The following is a 22,185-nucleotide window of genomic DNA, read 5'->3' as shown; positions in this document are numbered from 1 at the left end:
ACCGGCTGCCAACTAGACATGCCAAGTAGACTTCAGAGTCTACTGTCTTGTCCTAATGGAGACAGAGGGGCCTGAGGCCTGTAAAAGGGGATAAGGAGGGACTCTAGCCCATGAATGGAGATGCCAGAAGTTAGAACTCAGACCTTTGGTTTCAGGTTGGAGAAAAAAAGACAACAGATTATGGCTACTGAAGCTGGCTGCAGGTGGTAGACCATCTGAATAAGAGCCAGCTGAGTAAAACATCTGGTTAACGGCTGATATTGGAAGAACAGAAGTAGGAGTATAATGGCAGAAGGAGATACCTAACACGTCCCTTACTGGTACTTGGGATTTTTGATGGGTTTGAGCTGTTTAGTTACCAGTTGGTCTGAGAAGCAGAGGGAGTGGAATAGACAGTGGGTTAGGACTGCAGCCAGGAGCAGTGGCTGTTACGATGTGGCCCTCAGCAGTTTTACATCCTTTCACAAATTGTCTGCTTCCTTCATGCCCAGGGGAAAGAGGATGAGGGACAGGAGCACCTATAGCTGACTCTCCTGGATCTCTGAGCTAGACTAATTTGGTTCCTGCCCGAGTCATTCCTGGCTGGATTGAAACCACCTAGCTGTCTCTGGCTGCAGATTACAGAAAACGCAGAGGCCCCCCCATCAATGCATTCAGTGATGAGGGATTTCAAAAGAAGCAATCCTTGGCCTTCCCCTGCTTTCAGGGCTTTTCTGCCATTCCCACACATCTCTCTATTTCTGAACCTCAGTGAACAAATCCCATCCAGAAAGCTTCTAGGAAATACATCTTCCACCCAACTACATAGCTCAGCAAATCAACCCAGATGATATGCGTCAGAATTTCAACTAGTAATTTTTGAGGGTCATTTGTTTTAATTAATTCCCCCTCCCCCCAATGTTTATAGAATGGGATCCTGTAAACGACTGCCTACAGCTGAGGAGGCAGAACTAAACTGTCAGGCACTTCAAGGAAAGGAGAAGCTTCTCTCTGCCCATGCTGTCTGGATCTGTCCCCAAAGATGAAGAGGTTTGAAGACTCACTGTAAGAGCTGTGGACTTTCTGATATAACAAACACAGCTTGTGTGGTGTGTGTCTATAAGCAGATGGCAAAAACACAACAGCAAATGCAAAAAAAAAAAAGACTTTTGCTGGGAGGACACAGACAGAGGCAGTAGAAAGAGAAAGAGAAAGAGAAAAAAAAATATGTAGTCCTCTAACATGTGCAGATTTGGACTGTCCACATCAAATACATATGCATTGGATTTAGCACTCAAGTCAAGAAATCTTCATTGTTTCATAAAGGATTAAAATTAAAATAGATTTAAAAGTTAGATTTCACCCAGTATAGTTTTGTTGATAAAAAAACAACTAATTTAGACAATTCAACTGATTTACTGTTGACTGTATGTCAGTATAAACACACTTTTTCATTAAGAACAGTAATAACACATTGTAATTCACTGCTAGTGCATTGCTAATTACAGCAACCTGACTTGGATGTCTGTCACTGCCTAATATAGTTTCTTAATCTATGATGCTGAGCATAACTACAAGTCAGAGTCTGAGTATCTCCACCATGAGACAAGCAGTTTCTGCTGCCAAGGGAAAAATGGAAAATCAGTTACCACTTCCCTACCTTTGGGGTACAAAGCCTCACTACAATGGCATAAAAACAAACTAAATGGATTAAAATTTCCATTACAGTTTTCTCTTGATGAAATAAGCTAGCCAAAAAATTAACCACATTAGATCAAAATACTTACGTTATGGAGTATGTCAGTCCGCCCACGTACAGAAAATCTTGGACAGAGTCAGCACCATGAAAGTGTTTTTCAGCACTACTTCTGGCAGTGTTTATTCTTACCAAATGATTGCCATGGGTCAGAGGTGGTAGCTGTAGCTGCAGATCCTCCCCAGGGGTCTGTTTGTTTTGCTCCAGCTGTGGGTCCCCAGGTTTCGGTTTTCGGAGGGGCTGGTGCTGATGAGGGCAGTGCATCCATGAGATCCAACAAAGTTGTGTGCTGTGGGAAGAAATGTTTTTTAAGCTTTAATAAAGAGGAGTACACTACCCTGAAGTAACATGCCCATCATGTCACAAAGCAATATTTTGTTCTGTTACACACCCTGCTTGATCAGCTGCATGGTCTTTAACCTGCACGGATGAATTTTATCTACCACAACAAAATCCCAAAAGCATATACAGGCCCAGATTAAGCTATATTTGACTGTATTTCATCATTTTGCAGCATAACCAGGAATTTCTTAATTGAAGGCACTACCTCCTTCTTTTTGGGAATTTTAATTGTGTCTCTGCGACTCTCCTCCAGAGCCATCTGTAATCTCAGATCATCTCCACGTCGGAGGCGCTCCTCCTGCAAAGGAAATCAACACTGTTGATACTGACTGTTGGGCTAGACTGTGCCTTTAAAATGGTGCAGTTTGCTCCCTCCATGTGCCTAGCCCACTTGGCAGGCCAGTGCAGGGAGAAGCCTGCTATAGCCTCAACGCTTGCCAGCCCCTTTGGAGCAATTTGCACCAAAGAGGTGTGCAGTGGGTTACAAAGGACAGATTGTCCCTTGCCCGTGATGTGATGAGGGTTCTTTGGGTATATCTCCCCACTTATGCACAAGCCAAAACAACCTGACCCTAGTTCACTAATCTTAAAGATGAGATCATTAAACCTATATACACAGTCCACTTAAAATCTTTGTTGAAAGATTGGTTTTTTTTTTATACCTTTCGCAGAATGAGTAAAACAAAGATGGCTTAAATAATGAACTAACAAAGACGAGGGAATGTAAAGAAAGTAGATATTCCATCTTCAAATTATTATAAACCATTTCCCCTTTAAAACATTGAAGATTGAGACATCTGCTTTAACTTCAGATTTCCTGGCTTTTGTCAGTCTCTCTCAACATTTGATAGAATTGTTAGGTCTACAAGGAACCAAAAGTCGTTCTTCTAGTGAACTGTGCACTTTTTTGTGGGATTCTAAAATTTCTAGGCCATCTCTAATATGTTTATGTCAAACTGACTTTATTTCAAATGATTTTGATTCCATCACCACTTTCTGAATTTCATCTTATTCCCCAATAGTTATATCTTTTCCACTTTTAGTTTAAGTTAATTATTTCCAGCTTTACTGCTAAATGAGAAAAAAATCCTCTTCCTTATGGTATCCATTTGCAGACAGAAGGACTTTCGTATTTAATGTACAGTTATAAACTGATGCTTGTTGTAAAAAGATTGAAGATCATTATGGAAGTGCCCGGCATGATTCCATAATTAAGGGTGAGTTTTGAATGTATAGCTGAGATGCAACCCCTTTGTTATGTATTAAGAATATAATATAATCTCCCCAATATTACAGCATTTACTGTGAATACAGAATGAATTTTCTGTGAAGTTACAAAAAATACAGTAGACTAGCTTGAGTTAAAATTAATTAAAAATGAGTGATTTAGGAAAATGAGCATTCCAGGTCAGACCATTTTTTCATTTTTTTTTTTTGTCCCAAATGATGGTAACAGAATAAAACGCTGTTCAATCTTAGTAGTTTATAGTTACAAATCACTGAAATTTTGTACGCTTTTTTTTAAAAGGATTTAATTTTTTTTGCAATAATTTTTCATAACTGAAAGTTCAGGAGGGACTGATGAATAATGTTCCTCCACAGAAGATGGCTCATTTCAAAATGGCTGCCATGTCTTATTCTCAATGGGTCTGAAGCCACAGCTGCCCTCATCCAAAATGGCTATTGCTTCACAGAGCTCCCCAACTGGAGTGAAACCAAATTGCGTTCATGGAAGATGGTGTTCCCCTTTGCAGTTAGAGCACAGACAGAGAATGATTATAATACACAGGAAACTCACCTGCTCCGCAACTTCTCTGCTCATTGCTAATGCAAGCTGCAGTTGGAGCTCTTCCTCTCCACTTGTCTGAGGTCGTGCTTGCTCTAGCTCTGAAGAAACTCGAGGGGATGTAGCTGTTGAAGGAACAGAAACATATCGAACATAAGAGTATATATGAAGCTTTATGAACCTCTTAACATGCCTGATCAAATTCACTCTTTGCACTGTGTTTCACTTCTATACAGTTGCTCTTGCAAGCCAAGAATTACAAACATTGGGCCTTATCCTGAGAGGTGCCAAGGACTCACCACGCCCATTGACGTCAAATGAGAGTAGAACATGCTCAGCTTCCTGAAAGATCAGACCACTTCCATGATGTCAACAAACAAGATGACAGAAGTTATAAAGAGAGACTTCTGGAAGAATTTGATAGCTTAGAGGAAAACCGTGCTTGAAAAACAAGGGATTAATTTATTAACAAGGATTATAATATCAAGGAATACTGAGTATCTGACTACAACGGCTGCTAGATATAAAAATGGCACAGCAAATCAGAGCTTTAGAGATGAGGTTGCTGGTTTCATAAACTGTGTGGTTAATCATTCAAGAGATTCTTACTGTACTGTAATAACTTTGCTGAGAGCTAGCCAGTATGTAGGTAAAAAGGGATACCACCCACATTTTTATAAGCTAATGCTGACAGATAAGTAATCTATTCACACATACAGTTTATAAAATAGTAATATTCTCTGCAAAAACATTTCATTCAAACAGATTGGTAATTTAAAAAAAAGATTAAAAGTCTGGTATTAAGGAATATCTTAAAGGTAGGATGCAATATTTCATAAGCAGCCTTGTTTAAAGAAAATGATAGCAGGTATAGATATTTGTATTATAACTACTATGGAAGGCTTCGTCTAAAAGTCAAGAATTTATCTGCTGAGAATTAGTTGCAAACCTATGCTGTCATGTCATTATACAGCAATGAAAAGCAATCAAAGATGAAAGACTACATGCTAAAAAATGCTTGTGTGTGTTAAAGCTGCCTTTTTACAACTGTAACATTTGTATTACAATAGCAACCAGACACTCCTTTGGAACTCCACTATGTTCACTGAACAACTATTAACTAGCTTTTGTGCTCTGTCACGGATTATTCTGTGTACACTGAAACATTGTTTTACCAAGGCATGACAGTTGCTGTTTAACGTTTGAAATATGAATTGTGATCTTGCATAATCCACTAACAATTTATTAAAAAAAGGTAAAAATTCATTTACATTGAAAGCTAGATTACCCAGGTAGTAGGAAAAATGAATGTTTCTTCTAAATAGCACAGCTTAGTGTTTAAAAGTTAAATTGCTAAATGGTCATTTTAAACACAGTTTTTAATCACCTTTTATAAGTGTATTACCCCTCCACCTAATTCTAGCCAATAACATTTCCTGAATTGGTATAAATTTTGACTTTTCACCAACCCTTCTTTCTGGCTGGAAAGTCACCTTAAAGGAAGTCTATGCTGCAAGGAAAAGTTAGCTCCAGAGCAACATGAGGCAGTTCCCTTTCCTCCCTACTCTTAGACCCAGCATGCCATTTCCACTGCATTCCAAATCGAAAGGAGTGATGGATGAATTTAATACCTGAACTATGTACTCTGACACTGTACTGATCCTTCGACTTCCAAACCAGCCAGCCTGGCCCACTACTTTGAATTCTAACCATATCTACATTATTTAACTACTGCAACCTCTGCCAAGCTTACTACTTTCTCAGACCTCTTCTCCATATAATCCAAGTTTTGTCTACTTCAAAAGTACTCTTTACTCCCAAAAAACAAGGCCAAAAGAATCTTACACATGGGAAGAACCTCCAGGTCTTCTACAGATCTTAGCATGCCAATCACTAATCGAGATCTCCACTCTTCATTTACACATTTCAACACTCAGTTATATATGTACTCAGCTGAATTTCAGGGGAGTTGTATACTTACATCCCTACTTTTGGAGATAAGAACATAATTCCTCAAGATCACTGGTTTTCAACCCTTTTTCATTTGCGGGTGCCTAAAAGGTTTCAAATGGAAGTGCAGCTCTCTTTGGAAATCTTAGGCATAGTCTGCAGATCTCCAGAGGCCTATGGGCCACAGGTTGAAAACCAATGCTCTAGATAGAAAAGCCAAAAGATCTGAAGTGCTCTGAAAATATAAAAGGCTCCAAAATGTTGCCAAGTGAATGAATGGCAAAGGGGAAGCAAAAAAGATACTAAGTAAATAACCAGCTTCATTCTTAATTGCAACGTCATTCTTGCTTTTTTCTTTAGCTCTCAGCTTCTGCCTTTTGATGCGCTGCCTGCGCTTTTCTTTGGTTCTCTGGGGATGCTTTGGTAAAGAAGCGAGTCATGCACTGCAACCTCTGCCGCCCTCAAGTATATATTTGGGCTCTGTTAAATATAGCATGCCAAACAATTGCAGCTGCCATGGAAGATCCTGACAAAAGAAGCAGTCTGAGATAACAGGATAGGCCCATGCTAAGGGCTTTGCTGCCCAGTACCAGTATCCTACCAGTGGCTTTGGTGACAAGCAGGGAAACCTGTGAGTAGCATTACTGTACTGTGTCGTCTTAAGATAATTTTTTTAAAATGTAATACAAGGAAGCTGCAGCTTCCTTGTAAACTTCTAATACAATCACAGGTAGCGCAAATTACAATAGTCAGCCTGCAGTAGATGGATACTGTCGCAGCAGGCTCAGGGGAAATGGAGTGTTCTGGCTGCCAAAGATGGAAAGCCACTCTTGATGACCAACATCAGTACAGAGCCCAGCAAGGTTAGGCGGCACGCTGTCTTGAACTTGGACAGCATCATATGCCCATGGATAGTCCTCAAAATGCTTCTCTTCCAAATAGCATCAGTCCAGCCTATTCTGTGATCATTTTAAACCAGCTGTTAGAAGACAGTTCTGTCTAGGCTGCAGGTAAAGGACAAAAAATGCTGAGTGCTGCTGATTTCATAGCCCTACATAGCTCATGTCTTGTCTTCTCACAACTGCCTCCAAAGGCGGAATATAGGTGTTAAACAGCAGCAGTGACAGGGGCATCAACATGGCTCTGGGATCCGAAGGAATGAATGTAGGCAGATTACTAGTACAGGAAAGTGACAAGGAAAATACAATTTTTTTTCTCCATACTACAAAGACTATTAAACCCTTTCTACATTGCAGATGAAAGTATACAAGCAATGACTGCTGTCAGCAAGAATCTAGCTGGGCTTCCCTGAATATTGTGCACAATGATTTTTCCCCTCCACAAGTGATCTGAATCTGTGCTATTGAATATCGGGGATGAGGGGGAAGCTGTTGCTAGCATAGCTTCAAAATTATGTGGATGGGGCTCGTTACTCCTTTATTATTCTCCCCATTTCCCCTAGGAAAGGGATTCTTAGAGCTTGTGTTCATTGTAATTCCAGCTTGTAGGGGCATACATGTCGCAATATCCCAACTATTTCCAAAGTAAAAGCTTCAAGAACGAGTCGAAGAAATTCACTCAACTCTCCCCCTCCTCCCATTTCCTCCTATCTCTGAAAAAATGTGCTAAAGAATGACAATCTTGCCTTATACCTCACTGTTCCCAATGGTGACCAGTATTCAGCAGTGCCAAGAACTGAACACAGCTCTTAACAAGAGTAAGCCATATAAAATGGCCTAAACATCTTTTAGAAGTTTCAGTAATTCAGCATATTTGCTTTTATTATTTTTAAATTAAAATTGCATTTTGGAGGTCCCAAATTTATTTTGTCTAATTGAAATTCTCAGCTGTGCTTTCTATTAAACACTGATGGAAATTTAACATCTTTAATTAACCCATGTGAGGTGCTTATAAAACTGCATTTGCACTAATGTGGCCATCAGCACATTTTTCATGAAAGAATTAAAATAAAGTGCACCAGTGTTATTTAGTATTGACTTTTTTTTCCAGCAACTCCACTTTTAAATTCCCGCATTATCAGAACTGTCCCTGTATATCGGCCGGTTACTGCATAATATGTTTTCATTGCAAGGATCCAATATAAAGGTTATTGCCTTAGTAACAGTATCTCTGCCACACAAAGAATCTCTTATACCAAAGCACATGACCATTAACTCAGATGTTTATGTAAGATGGAACTGAATAGATCAATTCTGACCTGTTAAGCTCTGCTTTGTTACTGCTTTGAGCATTTTCAGATTCAGGCATCTCTAGGCCACATGGAAACAACTGTGTGGGATATTTGCGGTTACAGTGATAAATGCCATTGTCCTGCTTTCTCACCAAGACTATCTACAGTATAAAGAAATAATTTCCAACTTCAGTTAATCACTGAAGCAGGATTCTGTTCTAGCATCTGTATTTATTACCATTCATATGTATTTACTGATCATTTATTATATTTTGGCTATACCTAAAAGCCAGCTGAAGAACCTCAAAGATTTCAGTTAATATATTAGAGTAAACAGACAGACATTGATGTAAACAATAACACTGCTGACACTAGTAGAAAATCAGCCACAGCATAAAAATAGGTCTAGCATTTTCACCCAAATACTTAGACTACAATTTTTGGAAAGCATCTCTATACCAAGCCATTTTATATGCTATGGGGAAGAGAGTCTGGTCTCTACCCCACTGCCCCAGGCACTCACTTCACGGTCTAGCTTGATTGTAAAGTCAATGGTATCTTCTGTGACAGGCATTGCTATGATGTGTAGATCATAGAAACTATCATGTAAAGAAAGGAGAAGAGAACTAATGCAAGACTAAAAATTTTATAATACCACCTGTGCATCATCCTACAAACGGACACCAATCCAGTAGTAACCATTCACAGATACTGTATGCTAGTCTAATTAGAGAGCAATCAGGTAAACAGAATAAAGAAGAAGTGATACTTCCAAAGAACCAATATCTAATCTCTCCAACTGTGAAATGTAGCATACAAATAGTACGTTCTACGAGTTAATTTATATTCCATGAGTATATTGGTATAAAAGGGTATTTCGATGCCAGGAGGGGAATTATGGCATGTAATAAAGTAATGTGTGAAGAAGTCAGATTTACTGCACAGTGTCTTCATAATCAACTTTGGAATGTCTCATTCCAGTCAGTGATTGATAGGAGAATAACTGATTTTATGGGTTAACCTTGAAACTTCTCTCATTCAGTATTCAATTTAGTTTTTGATCACTAAAAAAAGATTCAATCACCAAATAGCTCAAACCTGAGACCAGTTCACACCCGTCAGACTTTTTTCAGTTACTGTGGCTCATGAAATACTAACATCCCATCTTTTTTTGTAAAAATACACCTACGTGGATAAACAGTACATGGATACATAGATTTAAAGTGTCACTTCTCGGCTTTGCAAAAAAATTAACAGTGTTATCTGGTCCATTCTGAGAAACTGGTAACAAAGTGCATTTTGAAAATCATCTAATATTGAACAGATCTCTACAACTTGTTTCAATTAAGTAGTGATTTTTATATCAGTTCTTTAATCCTCCCTTAGCCATATCTTGAGAAAGGGATTTAAAGCATTTATTGTTATTGAAAAGTTTGATTACAGTAACAATATTCATCTTTGGTTTTAGTCCTTGTGGTACACGAAGTAATATATAAGGGATAATTAAATCAAGTTATCTGTTAGGCATCACTTTTTAAGACTACACACTACATAATGAGTGGGGTTCCACAGGGATAAGTTCTGGTCCGGTTCTGTTCAATATCTTCATCAATGATTTAGATAGTGGCATACAGAGTACACTTATAAAGTTTGCAGATGATACTGAGGTAGGAGAGGTTGCAAGTGCTTTGGACGATAGGATTAAAATTCAAAATGATTTGGACAAACTGGAGAAATGGTCTGAAGTAAATAAATAAGATGAAATTCAATAAGGACAAATACAAAGTACTCCACTTTGGAAGGAACAAATCAGTGCACACATACAAAATGGGAAATGACTGCCTAGGAAGGAGCACTGCAGAAAAGGATCTGGGGGTCATAGTGGATCACAAGCTAAATATGAGTCAACAATGTAACACTGTTGCAAAAAAGCAAACATCATTCTGGGATGTATTAGCAGGACTGTTGTAAGCAAGACATGAGAAGTAATTCTTCCGCTCTACTCTGTGCTGATACAGCCTCACTTAGAGAACTGTGTCCAGTTCTGGGCACCACATTTCAGGAAAGATGTGGACAAGTTGGAGAAAGTCCAGAGAAGAACAAAAATTATTAAAGGTCTAGAAACATGACCTATGAGGGAAGACTGAAAAAACTGGGTTTGGTTGGGCTGGAGAAGAAAAGCCTGAGAGGGGACATAATAGTTTTCAAGAACATAAAAGGTCGCTACAAGGAGGAGAGAGAAAAATTGTTCTCCTTAATTTCTGGAGATAGGACAAGAAGCAATGGGATTAAATTGCAGCAAGCGTGGTTTAGGCTGGACATTAGGAAAAAATTCCTGACTGTCAGGGTTGTTAAGCACTGGAATAAATTGCCCAGGGAGGTTGTGGGATCTCCATCATTGCAGATTTTTAAGAGCAGGTTAGACAAACACCTGTCAGGGATGGTCTAGATTGGTGGCTTTCAAACTTTTTTACTGGTGACCCCTTTCACACAGCAAGCCTCTGAGTGCGACCCCCCCGCCTAATAAATTAAAAACACTTTTTATATATTTACCACCATTATAAATGCTGGAGGCAAAGCAGGGTTTGGGGTGGAGGCTGACAGCTCGTGACCCCCCATGTAATAACCTTGTGACCCCGTGTGGGGTCCCAACCCCCAGTTTGAGAACCTCTGGTCTAGATAATCCTTAGCCCTGCCATGAGTGCAGAGGAGTGGACTAGATGACCTCTCGAAGTCCCTTCCAGTCCTGCGATTCTATGACATGGCAATGGAGACACATAGCCCAAGAAAATAAATGAGCTCTTCACACTCCCTTGGACTAATTAGAGTTGTTCGCATGCTGGTCCATTTTCCTCACTACTGTATACGCTCTGACTTTGCTAGAACACCAGGGATGAATTTGGCCTGGTGATGCTTTAGCATAGACACAGGAAAAAACCTTACAAACAGGAGTATTCTGAATTTCCTTTGGTGAGAAGTCCAGTTAACTAATTCTATTGACATTGTCTCTAGATTGAGTCAGAGAGAAAAGGCTGAAGTAGAAGAGCAAAAACTGAAAATCAAAACTTTTCATATGACTAACAGGCAATGTTAAAACTAAACAGATTTCAGACTTAAACACACATCTAAGATTACTTAGGAAAACTCTTAAAACAACCTTAAGACAGCTCCAAATTTTGCAAACTGTAGAAATGCTCTTTTTAGGACATCTTTCCTGTCACACTCTCTTCATTAAAAATTGGACTGTAAAACAGAATTCTAAATTCTCATCTAGGAGACCCCTTTACTGCCTCAAAGCGAGAGGATTCTTTGCAACCGGGGCACCATGTGCACATCATGTTGTGCATCTAGTCTGCTCTGTTCACATAGGCCGTGCCAGGGTGTTAAAACATGTAAGAATCCTGCTCTGCAAGTGCTTCGGAGAGCAGGATTTTTGTCCATTGTGACACACTGCCTAGTACAGATACCATCAAAATAAAGCAGGGTACACCTTGTTTTGGGCCTAACAGTTGTGTCCTTTAAAAGCAAGACAAAGTTTATTTCATTCATGGGGCAAGATGGGAAAGGAAAGAAAGAGAAGCTTTGTTTCAGAGTTCCTTTTGGCTACCAGCCCAACTAAATATCATATAGATATAATATTCTCATAAAAATCAAGCAATTGACTTCTCTACTCTGTTTCTTCACTCCAATTCTATGAATTTTCCGAGGTCTCTTAAAACATTTCACACACACCTGATCATGCCTTCGTACCTCCTGCTGCAGCCTACTGTGCTTCCTGAGTAGCCACAGCAGATTGACAATGGCAATCCTGGGAAGCTGTGAAGATGATAAAACAATGTGATTCTCAGTTGCTGCTGGGAGTGGGAGGGAAGGAAAAGGGGGCTAGTTTGAGACAAAAGAAAGGTCTGACTCCCTAAACACCTATGCAACTTCTTGAGTCCTTCAGCAGCAGCTGGAGTGCCACACTGAAACATACCAACATTGTTTCACTCTCATTCTGTTGAGGACTGGTTGACACCAGTGCAATCCCAGAATAATGCAGGATTCCTGCAGTCTGATGTCTAATGTAGGCTCCTGTTCAAGATGAACATTAAAAACATTGCTACATTGGAACAGTTGGTGGTTTCAGTCAAATTCTTAGAGAATAGATTTCCATGTCAAACACCATTGCCACTGACACTCATAATTGTGTTTTGTATTAGGAACACTGTTTCATTTATCAGCAAGAAAGCTATGTACTGAACTGATCAGTACATTTCTCACAGAAATTTTAAAATGACATACCTAAATTGGGCACCCAGATCCATGGTCACCATAAAAAACTGAACTGATTTTCACACACAGCTTCCAATCACTTCAATTTCCCAGACTAAACTTTCCTTCTCATCCCTAGAGGTGGCCCACTGGGTCAGGAATGAGGCACATTGGTGGGTGAGGTGTTACAGGTAATTGTGCGTCAAGATGCAGCTTTGGTTTCCAGTGCTATCAATCCAACACTAAAGCAAAAGTATTAAATTAACTTGAAATAAAGTAAAATTTTGATACAAGATTTCACATAACTCACTTCAGCATATATATAAGATTTTAATGTTTACCATTTTTTAAGCAACTGCCCAAAACCTGAAAATTATTAGATGATTTAAAACCAGAAGGCAGCAAATCATCTTCGGTATCAAGGCAGGATCTGTCAACATAATTGCCTTTTTTTTTTTTTTAAACACACACACACACTAACTACATTGCTGGGCTTAATTTGCAGGTGACTTTACTAGGAAATAAAGCAGCAAAAATGTTCATACTAACTGCTGTTGCAAATACGAACATATGGATACTGCTACTATAATACATCCCCAGCTAGGATTACTCCAGCTTTACAACATAATAGTACAACAGCCCCTGAAGATATCTAAAGTAAAGCTTTGGGGAAAGGATTTTATTTGAAATAGTGGATTGTTACGGATCAGCTGAATATACTTGCAGGGAGTTGGGAAATAAAGCCTTTATAAAACATTCTCAGAAAGGTGAAGTATCATCGTCTTTCATATTATGGAGACAACTCAAATTCTCACCATGCTATTCATTTCCTTTGGAAATAGTATTTAACATACAAAATCTCAGCTCAATATTGAATATAATATACCACTCAAACGACTCACTAAAATACCACCCTACAAGTCTGTGTAAGAAATAAGTACACATTAAAAATTGGGAATCATGATAAAAGTAATTTGACTGGCTCAAAAAAGGTAATGATATATCAAGCATCAGAGTTTTCCCATTTTCAAATCATAGTATTGGTCCAATGAGAGAAAATACTTTGTGGCTTAAGACTTGTCTACACTTGAAACACTATAGCAGCACAGATGCAGCTGCGCCACCGTGGTGCTTCAATGTAGACGCTACCTACACGCTGATGGGAGAGGTTCTCCTGTCGGCACAGGTACCCTGAGAGGCAGTAGCTAGGTTGATGGAAAAATTCTTCTACAGTAGAACCTGAGAGTTATGAACACCAGAGTTATGAACTGACCGGTCAACCATGCACTTCATTTGGAACCAGAAGTACACAATCAGGCAGAAGCAGAGACAAAAAAAGCAAAAAAGCAAATACAGTACTGTGTTAAATGTACACTACTAAAAAAATTAAGGGAAAGTTTAGAAAAAGACTTGACAAAGTAAGGAAATGGTTTCTGTGCTTGTTTCATTTAAATTAAAATGGTTAAAAGCAGCATTCTTTCTTCTGCTTAGTAAAGTTTCAAAGAAGTTTCAAAGTCAATGTTCAGTTGTAAACTTTTGAAAGAACTTAAAATGTTTTGTTCCGAGTTATGAACATTTCAGAGTTATGAACAACCTCCATTTCCGAGGTGTTCATAAGGCCGAGGTTCTACTGTTCTGATGTAACACAGTCTACACCAGGGGTTAGATCAGCTGAACTATGTCACACAGGGGTGGGGATTTTTCTCACTCTTGACTGACAAAGCTGGGTCGACCTAACTTTTTAATCTAGACTAGACCTTGGAGCACTTTTCATCAGACCATCTACAAGCCCTTTACAAAGCTTTGTATTATCTCCATTTAAAGATGGGAAAAAAGAGGCACAGGGTTTGTATCCACTGGGGATTTTTGTACATGCTATAGCCACAAGTGTAAAAAGTGACCTTCCCCAGAGCATCTTACCCACATTGGAAACTGGAGGGGGAGGGGGAAAGGAGGGGCTCTTCAGATTAATCCTGACCAGCTAACATTTTGGAACACTTCTTGTCTGCACTAGATAACATCACCAAGTCGGGTTTAACATGTTAGTTAACATGTTCTCCCAACACGGTGCACTTTCTTAGTTTAGACAAACCCTTAGTGATATTTCCCCCAAGCACTAGTGTGGGGTCAGCAAACTAGAGAGGAAAAATTTGAATCTCTGGGAATCCTAGGCATTGCTATGAGATTTTGTGAGTATAAAAAAGTCTAGATTGTCTAATTTGGGGTCTGATTTAACTTCCAAAATCAATGAGAATCCAGCCAATAATTTCAAAATCCCATCAATCTGGCTCATAAGTACTTCCAAGGTGCCTATCACTGTGGTATAATTTCTAAGCACTGATTAAAGAGTGCATGAGATTGTCTTATATTGGGCAGACACCCATCTAATGGCAAAAGAGACATCACAAAACGTAAACATCCTCAAAGAAGGACTAAAGCTTTTTTGGAAGAAACGATCAAGTTCACATGCTGTTAACTTGATGTTAATAGGAACATATGTTAGCAATATCAGATAAAGAGCTGAGAATGGTAGATTCAGAATTATTTTAGTGTGAAGTACAATCATTTAAATGTCAGTATCTCCACAGGGCTGGGAAGTAGAGCTCAAGTCTGGTGTTATTTTAAAACTCGGAATTTGAGCTACAATTAAATAGTTCAGAGTTTAAACAGACGTCAGCAATTTTCCAAGAAATGGAAATGTTACAGATGGTAAGTAGAGAAGCATTAACAGTGACTGCAAAATAAGACTACATTTTCAACACAAAATGTTCTTGCAAAATCTTCCAATTATAAATTTCCAATTACAAATACAAATATTTGAACATCTGTCCTTTGGTGCCACGTAATCCCACCACTGTAACCCTGAGGCAGCACCTCACAGATGCCATGCTTACTCGACCTTTTCCATCCCATTCCCATTGCTGCTATTGCTATTCCACCGCCTGTCAGTCTACTGCCAGTCAAGCAATTTTATTTATTCACCACCACACATTTCACATCAAAGTACTAAGCTCTTGCTGTTTACCATTTGTAGATCACCTAATGCTTTACAACTATGGCTAAGCATCATCATCCCAGTTTTACATATGGAGAAACTGAGGCAGGAAGGTTAAGTGACCAACCCAAAGTCATATATTAAGTCAACAACAGAACTGAGAATAGAACCCTGGTTTCCAATACCAGATCTGGAGCACTGTCCACTGGACCCCACCGCCCCTGTTTTCATGACTACTCCCACATAAAACTGTCAAGTGAGCCCTTTTAGGATCACTTTCATGAAACTCATCTCTCACAAAACCAGAATTATAGGTGTACAAGCCCCATCACAATAAACTTCATCTCAAGTAAAAGGAATGTACACAAAAAGCATCTGATTAAAAATTCAGAGGTATTACCCAGAATTCCTATATGTTGTCTAGCAAGAATGAAGCAAAATATTATCTACAAATTCTCCAAGCCAATTACTCAAGGAACAAATCCCAAATATCTGTTTACACTAACATGGCTAGATAGAAGAACAAACGCACAAACTTCAAAAGTACAAAATATTTTGAACAGCAAAAAATGAAAATACTAGTAATAAATATATGAAGAAGTGATGTAGCTAGCTGTCTACCTGCACCTAAGTAGCTATGGTGGCCTTAAGCAGAAGTTTGGAACCATATAAAAATCCACCCATAGATTAATTGGCTATGTTGATGTGACCTTGCATTAAATTTTTGGAGGGATGTAACACATAAAAGTATAAGCAGCAAAGAGTCGGATTCACCCACGAAAGCTCATGCTCATGCTCCAATATGTCTGTTAGTCTATAAGGTGCCACCGGACTCTTTGCTGCTTTTACAGATCCAGACTAACAAGGCTACCCCTCTGATACTAAATAAAAGCATGATATTTGCATTGGGGTGGGAAGGGAGAGGAAAGAAGCGTTTAGTAGTATGGAGAAGTAAAATATCCTATGGCTAGATATAAGGAAAGGTGTTGTATAGTTTTGGGGTCCCCTAGGTGCTACTACAGTATACAAAATTAAAAACAACCACTGTGCAAATTTTTATAATATAGCACTATTTAATCAAAATGTTATTAACATGACTTAATAATTTAGTAATATTTAGTGAATGTGTAGATAAACTGTAAATGACACACATTTTTCTAGAGGTAAGCTTCACATGCTACAGGGTGAGAAAATGCCTTCCAATTAAATTGGTTGCCCCTGTAGTCATCTCAAGCAGAGACTAGGCAGCGGGGAAAAAAGATTATTTTCCTATTGGAATAGATAGTTCAGTGACTTCCTCCTAAACCTCCTTTCAAAGAAATTTCTCAATGGCTTGCAAAGTGAAACGTTTACTCTTTCAATGTAGTTTGCTAGAGCTACATGCTCAGACCATATGAGAAGAAAGGATAATACGATAGACATGACTCATCTTCCTTTGAATGGTCTAAACATGGAAACCAGGATTTTCCATTATCTTGTATTTATTTATTTTAAAGCCTAAATTAATTCTACACTAACAGGGAAGACGTTAAATTTCTGGGGGTTTGGTTTTTTTGCTCACAATATAATACTCTGTGCCCCACCATACAATCTCCCACTCCCCTGGTAACAGAACTGCTGCTTTGAAATAGTTTCTGGTTCTCTGGTCATCTGTAGATGTTGCTTTGGTCTATTAAGTTGAAAGGTCTGCTCAATAAAATGCAACAGATTTGTTATTTGGATTGTTTCAAAAAAATATTTTTAATACCCAGCAAAATGTTTGATGATTAGCATGAAAGTGTTGGGGATGCTATAGCCAGAAGCTCCGGAGCTTCTAAAACGTCCTTACTAGAGGAGCTCAATAAATCCTTGCTGCACAAGTGGTTCTGCAAATAAAGATGTGGAGCACTCAGCTGCACAAGTACGAGACAAATAATGATACACGGGACACTAATATTTTGTTTTGAAAGAATGGCCTGAACATGGTTCTGCTATCTAGCACACAATAAAATTCCTAAAACATAAAAGGAATAAGAATTCAGCAGGATACTTTCTCCTGCGGCATGAATATAGCAAAAGAAAGTTTGAACATCTGATACCTGGTTTAGTATGGCAAATAAAAATGTTTAAATATACCAACTAATGTATCATTTGTTGAAGAATAGAACCATTATTAACATACCATGGTGAGGATCAATTCAATAAATCAATCAAAGTTAAGAGCCATGATACTTCATCTTAATCTCCTAGCCAAGTATGTTTCAATTAGATTAGTACTCTGAAGGGAGACCTCAAAAGAAAACCTAATATCCTAGTGACACAATAAAGATGCTCTTCTTTCAGAGTCAATACTGAAACAATGCTCCAGCATGATAAAAAGAGGTACTCAGTATTTGGATGTTCCATGTTTTGTTTTGTTTTGTTTTTTAATAAGAGGTAAAACAGAGGTTCTGAGTACTTGGGATCATTTAAGAGCCCATGGTAGTTTTCACAAGAAAAAAGTATTAGTTTGGTGCCTGATAAAATTCCAGTTTGGATAATGACACTTAACGTGCTTTTCTCTGCAACTTTAAATAGATAAAGTATTTTTCGTTGCCTATCCTAAACTGTTGTGTAATATTGCTATGTGCTGCTAAATTGCTGCTGCCTTCCACACAACAAGCTGGTGGCACATCACTGGCTGTTAAGGCAATTCCTGAATTTATAACTTGAGAGGTGGTAATAATTTAGGGATGAAGGGCCCGACAAATGTAAGATTATTGTTATAATTGACACATTCAATTCACCATTGACTCCTGTTACAGCACTTCAGATACTGTAAGTGTTCATTTTTAAAAAAAAAAATGAGTTTTCCTTTAGCATTATACCACAACTACTGAGATTTCAGCCAAAGCAGCCTTCAGCAGATCATTACTTATGTTAAGAAGTGCCAAACCAGACTTCATAACACAAGTGGGCCCAAGCAGCCATACAAAGAACCCATTCCCTTGGCATTGTATTCTCATTAATTTTTAGAATGAAACAGTATTTAGTACTAATATTTGTACACCAAACATTGATACTATAAATGTGCAGAGTGGAGAATTAAGCACTGAAGTATTGAACTGTTACAACAGTATTTGTTTAAAAGAATGGTTGAGCAATGAAGTAAACTGTCATGCTCATACTAAAATAAAATAGCAACAAAATAAAAGGAAGTCTGGTCAAACTGATGGATGCAAGGGAATTTCCTGTGCTGATTTTATTAAAGTAGTATTCTAGAAAGAAACCTAAAAGGATAAAGTGTAAAACAAAACACACTTTTCATCACACACCCCTCTCAAAATTGGAAACGTATGGAGAACATTAACTGAAAGAATCCCCTTTGCTGCTCTGCCCCAGTCAGATGTGTCATATTAAACATTGGAATCCATTCATGGAAATGGCTGGATTTCACCACCTTTGGGACAAGGTAAGTAAAAATTGTATTATAAATCAATTTAAATCAACATATTCATCCTTTCCCCGACTAGCAATTAAGCCTAGTAATTTGTAAAGGCATTAGTACTTCCCAGAAGACCTATAGAGTTTCAGTCACTGCAAAAACCCCTTGTGATCTGTACACTAATATTCTAGAAAGCTCCTCTTACTCTCTCATCCAACTGCAAATCAGAATCTGAAAGCTCTGGAACAGATGTAGATTTACAGAACAAAACCACCCTCATTTTTACATGCATTTGATTATTTGTACTTACAGCCATGGTAAGATGCAGGAGAGCCTCCAGATTTGCCATATTCTTGCTCTGAATAGCTAGTGGATAGATTAGGCTGACTGGAACCTCGGCCAAATGTGATCTGGTTACTACCAACTCCAGTGGCCACCTGAGCCATACGCTCTTTGGTCTTCAGTGCTTGGGCCCTCTCTGTCTTGAGTCGCTCATCATCCTTCAGAAGAGAGACCAGCTGCTTGGACTTCTCCCTTACATTGATGCCCTGGTCTTTACCATCTCGATCGATATATTGGAAGTCCTTCAGTGTTTGAATAGCAAAAATATTCTCTTTACATTGCTGTGCCACCCTCTCAGAGCCTGTTTTAATCAGGTAATCTAACAGAGTAAGGGCCTTATACACATGCCGCCAGTTTTTGCCATGGTCATTCAGCCGTTTCCAGATCATGCTCATAATTTCAGAAAAGGCTACCACATTGTAAGTCAGATCTGCTATTTCAGTCATTAAGGAACTAGAAGGACCCCAGGGGTCATTGGAAGTTGCTTCCCGAACTTTTATTTCGGCCTCTGAATAATTGTTCACAATGTTTTTCATTTGCCGTCTAATAGACGAAGTCGTCATTTTCCCCCCCTTTTAATAGGACAAACTTAAAAAAACCTTCGAAGAGATTAATTTTTTTCTCCCAATGCACGTTTCTGGACTGTGAAGACTCTATCAGTGATCAATTTGAAACATGTTCTGCTAAGATCATTTCCTCCCTTCAAAAAAAAGGTCCAAGACACAGGAAACCATAACCTAAAAAGAAAAAGAAAAAAAATTAGTTGTAGCTTTAATTTTTCTTTTGTGAATAAAAACATCCAACAAAATTGTCCAAATCTTTTAAGTCAACTGAAGGTGCTTTCAAGGTCCCTACTGTATTTTATGTGAAGAAACCCACTTTTGCTCCTTATCTCAAGACTAAGGTAAGATTAATTTCTGGAAATTCACACTAAGTAAAAAAGCATTAGAATATACAATAAAAAGAGCATGATTATTACTATACTCTGATTAGTTTATAGGTTGTTTTGTCACAAGCATGCACATTGACAATGAGAGAAAGCTAAGCCAAAGAAATTAGTTGTGAATTTAGTTTTGTTGTGAGGTCTATAGTAATTATCTCATGGGAACAAATTCCAGAGTCAGGTCCAGGTCCTTCAAAAGTTCTGTTTCCTGCACTCATGAGCCTCCCTCTGATGGTTAACAATTTCAATGTTCTAGTGTAACATACTGTTGTGGGAACTCATGGTCATGGAGCATGTGTATTTCCTATAAACTAATCACACTATTTCTAAGGTATCCAGGCACAAATTCATGGGGGGCTCTGAATATTAGGGCAGACACCTTGAACTGGGTTCTATATTCAACTGGGAGCCACTGAAGAGGGGCAGCAGAAGGATGCATTCAAGGCAACATGCAAAGCTAAGCAGATCAGAGGGAAAACAGTTTGCTTATTTTGTATATTTGACAGCACTGTGTGTCTACCAGAGTCACAGTTTCTGCTGCTTGGGAGCATATTTCACATAGCACTGAGGAAGGATGTGTTTTAAATTATACAAAAATGGAACTGTAAATCCAAAATATTGTCAGGGGAACTCAAGTGTAAGCTTTATAAATGCAAAACCTTTTTAACTTTTTTTGAAGATGATTAGATTTCAAATGGGCACAGGTCCATTTAAGCTTTAGAATGCATTACTCAAGTGAACATTCAGATATTTACGCTGTATGTTTACTATGTTAATTATATCCTTTTATTTTCAAATTTAAAAAAAAAATCATTGCAATGTTTTACAAATAAAACCAGTTCAAATACTTAAAAAACACTGATTCCATAAGGGAAAAGTTACCACACTGGCTGAACAAGGATTGTACTTTTAAAAATGTTCTCCAGACTTGTACAAGAAACTGCACTATCAGTAACAAAAGGCGTGGGTGAGAATTAACACACTGATTGCAAGCTTAACATTACCATCATTCTTCAAATTACTATCATGCCATTTTGAATGAAGGCAGAATTAAGTTTCTACTGAGGAAGACAATTTTTCTAAGTCAGTAATAAACATACAACTTTATAACAGTGAAAGAACAGTACAAAAGAATATGTCCTTTCAAGATTACAATTCTCAGCAAATAAGATCACTAACAAGATTAAGACAGATTCAAAAAAATCTGTAATAATATTTATTCTTGGAAGAATTAAGATAAAAACTATTATAGTTTAAGTATTTCAGAAAGTTGGCCATAAGACCAGACCTGTGTAAGTTTGAAAGCTTGTCTTTCTCCAACAAAAGTTGGTCCAATAAGGATATTACCTCACCCACTTTGTCTCTCTAATAAAAGTTAAAAACAGACTTCAAATAAAATGCACCAGCATAGTGTATTCCTTTTCATTTATTTAAATCCAACTCATAGGAAAAGAATTTTGATCTATCATCAGACAAATACCAGAAGGAACAGAGCTTGGTAGCAGCCTCTGGATAGGAAATAGAGTTTACACTGCTCCTAGAGGAGGCTCGTCAGCTTTGCAGCCCCAGAGTATGGCAGAGGAATCCCCATCTAAACATCTGAATTCCACTCCCTCCATAACTAGGAAAAAAACTGGTGAAGTTTTTTTGGGGGAAGGTTTGCCAGAAGATATCAATGAAGCCAATAGCTTAGCAGCATTCAGAAAAGGCTTGGATATTTACATGGATAACAAGAACATTCAGAATGATAACAGTAGGCATAAAAAAATAAATGAGATACTGCAATACCTGGATATAAACCACACAGGAAGTACAGGTTAGGTTAGAGGAGGGAATAGTACTATACTAAAAAAATCTATAGAATGAGAGACAATTCTGAGTGGAGAGGATGGATACAGCAGAGTCTGTATGGATACTAATCCTAAATCAGGAATAAAAGTATACTAATAGGATTAAATGACTGGCCATCTGATCAGGAAAAGGCTATTGGGTGCCCAATGTTATGTAAAAATCAAAGAGGTAAGTAATAAAACAGCAACAAGCAGCAACTTCAACTACCTACATATAAACTGGTAGTGTCACAATGGTTTGGAAAAATAATGTCAACATCCATAGCTGAACTACTAAGAGCAAACATAATTAAATTCAAGACCCTTGGAGGAGGATTCTTATAAAAAACTAGCATTGCTCCACTAAGCTTTAGAAAGGAGCATTTCAAAGTGAAGTAGCCTTTGAAAAGACTCT

General features: G+C 38.2%; 1 protein-coding gene across 3 annotated transcripts in view; it reads right to left on the bottom strand.

The window, feature by feature from the left end:
- Positions 1 to 22,185, bottom strand: part of EPN2 (epsin 2) — a 63,531-nt gene that overhangs the window by 16,876 nt on the left and 24,470 nt on the right. For 2 of the 3 annotated variants that reach the window (XM_039492336.1, XM_039492335.1), the window contains exons 2-5: positions 18,967 to 19,735; positions 3,876 to 3,988; positions 2,283 to 2,375; positions 1,868 to 2,024 (exon numbers count right to left, since the gene is read on the bottom strand). In XM_039492336.1, coding sequence (XP_039348270.1) covers positions 1,868 to 2,024; positions 2,283 to 2,375; positions 3,876 to 3,988; positions 18,967 to 19,561 — 958 coding nt within the window. In that variant the 5' untranslated portion in view covers positions 19,562 to 19,735. The remainder of the gene's footprint in view (positions 1 to 1,867; positions 2,025 to 2,282; positions 2,376 to 3,875; positions 3,989 to 18,966; positions 19,736 to 22,185) is intronic. The other variant, XM_039492337.1, reaches the window with a different exon arrangement.

Source organism: Mauremys reevesii, linkage group 10 (assembly GCF_016161935.1).
Source record: "Mauremys reevesii isolate NIE-2019 linkage group 10, ASM1616193v1, whole genome shotgun sequence".
NCBI classification, from domain to species: Eukaryota; Metazoa; Chordata; order Testudines; family Geoemydidae; genus Mauremys; species Mauremys reevesii.
This window is presented reverse-complemented; position numbering and strand designations above follow the sequence as displayed.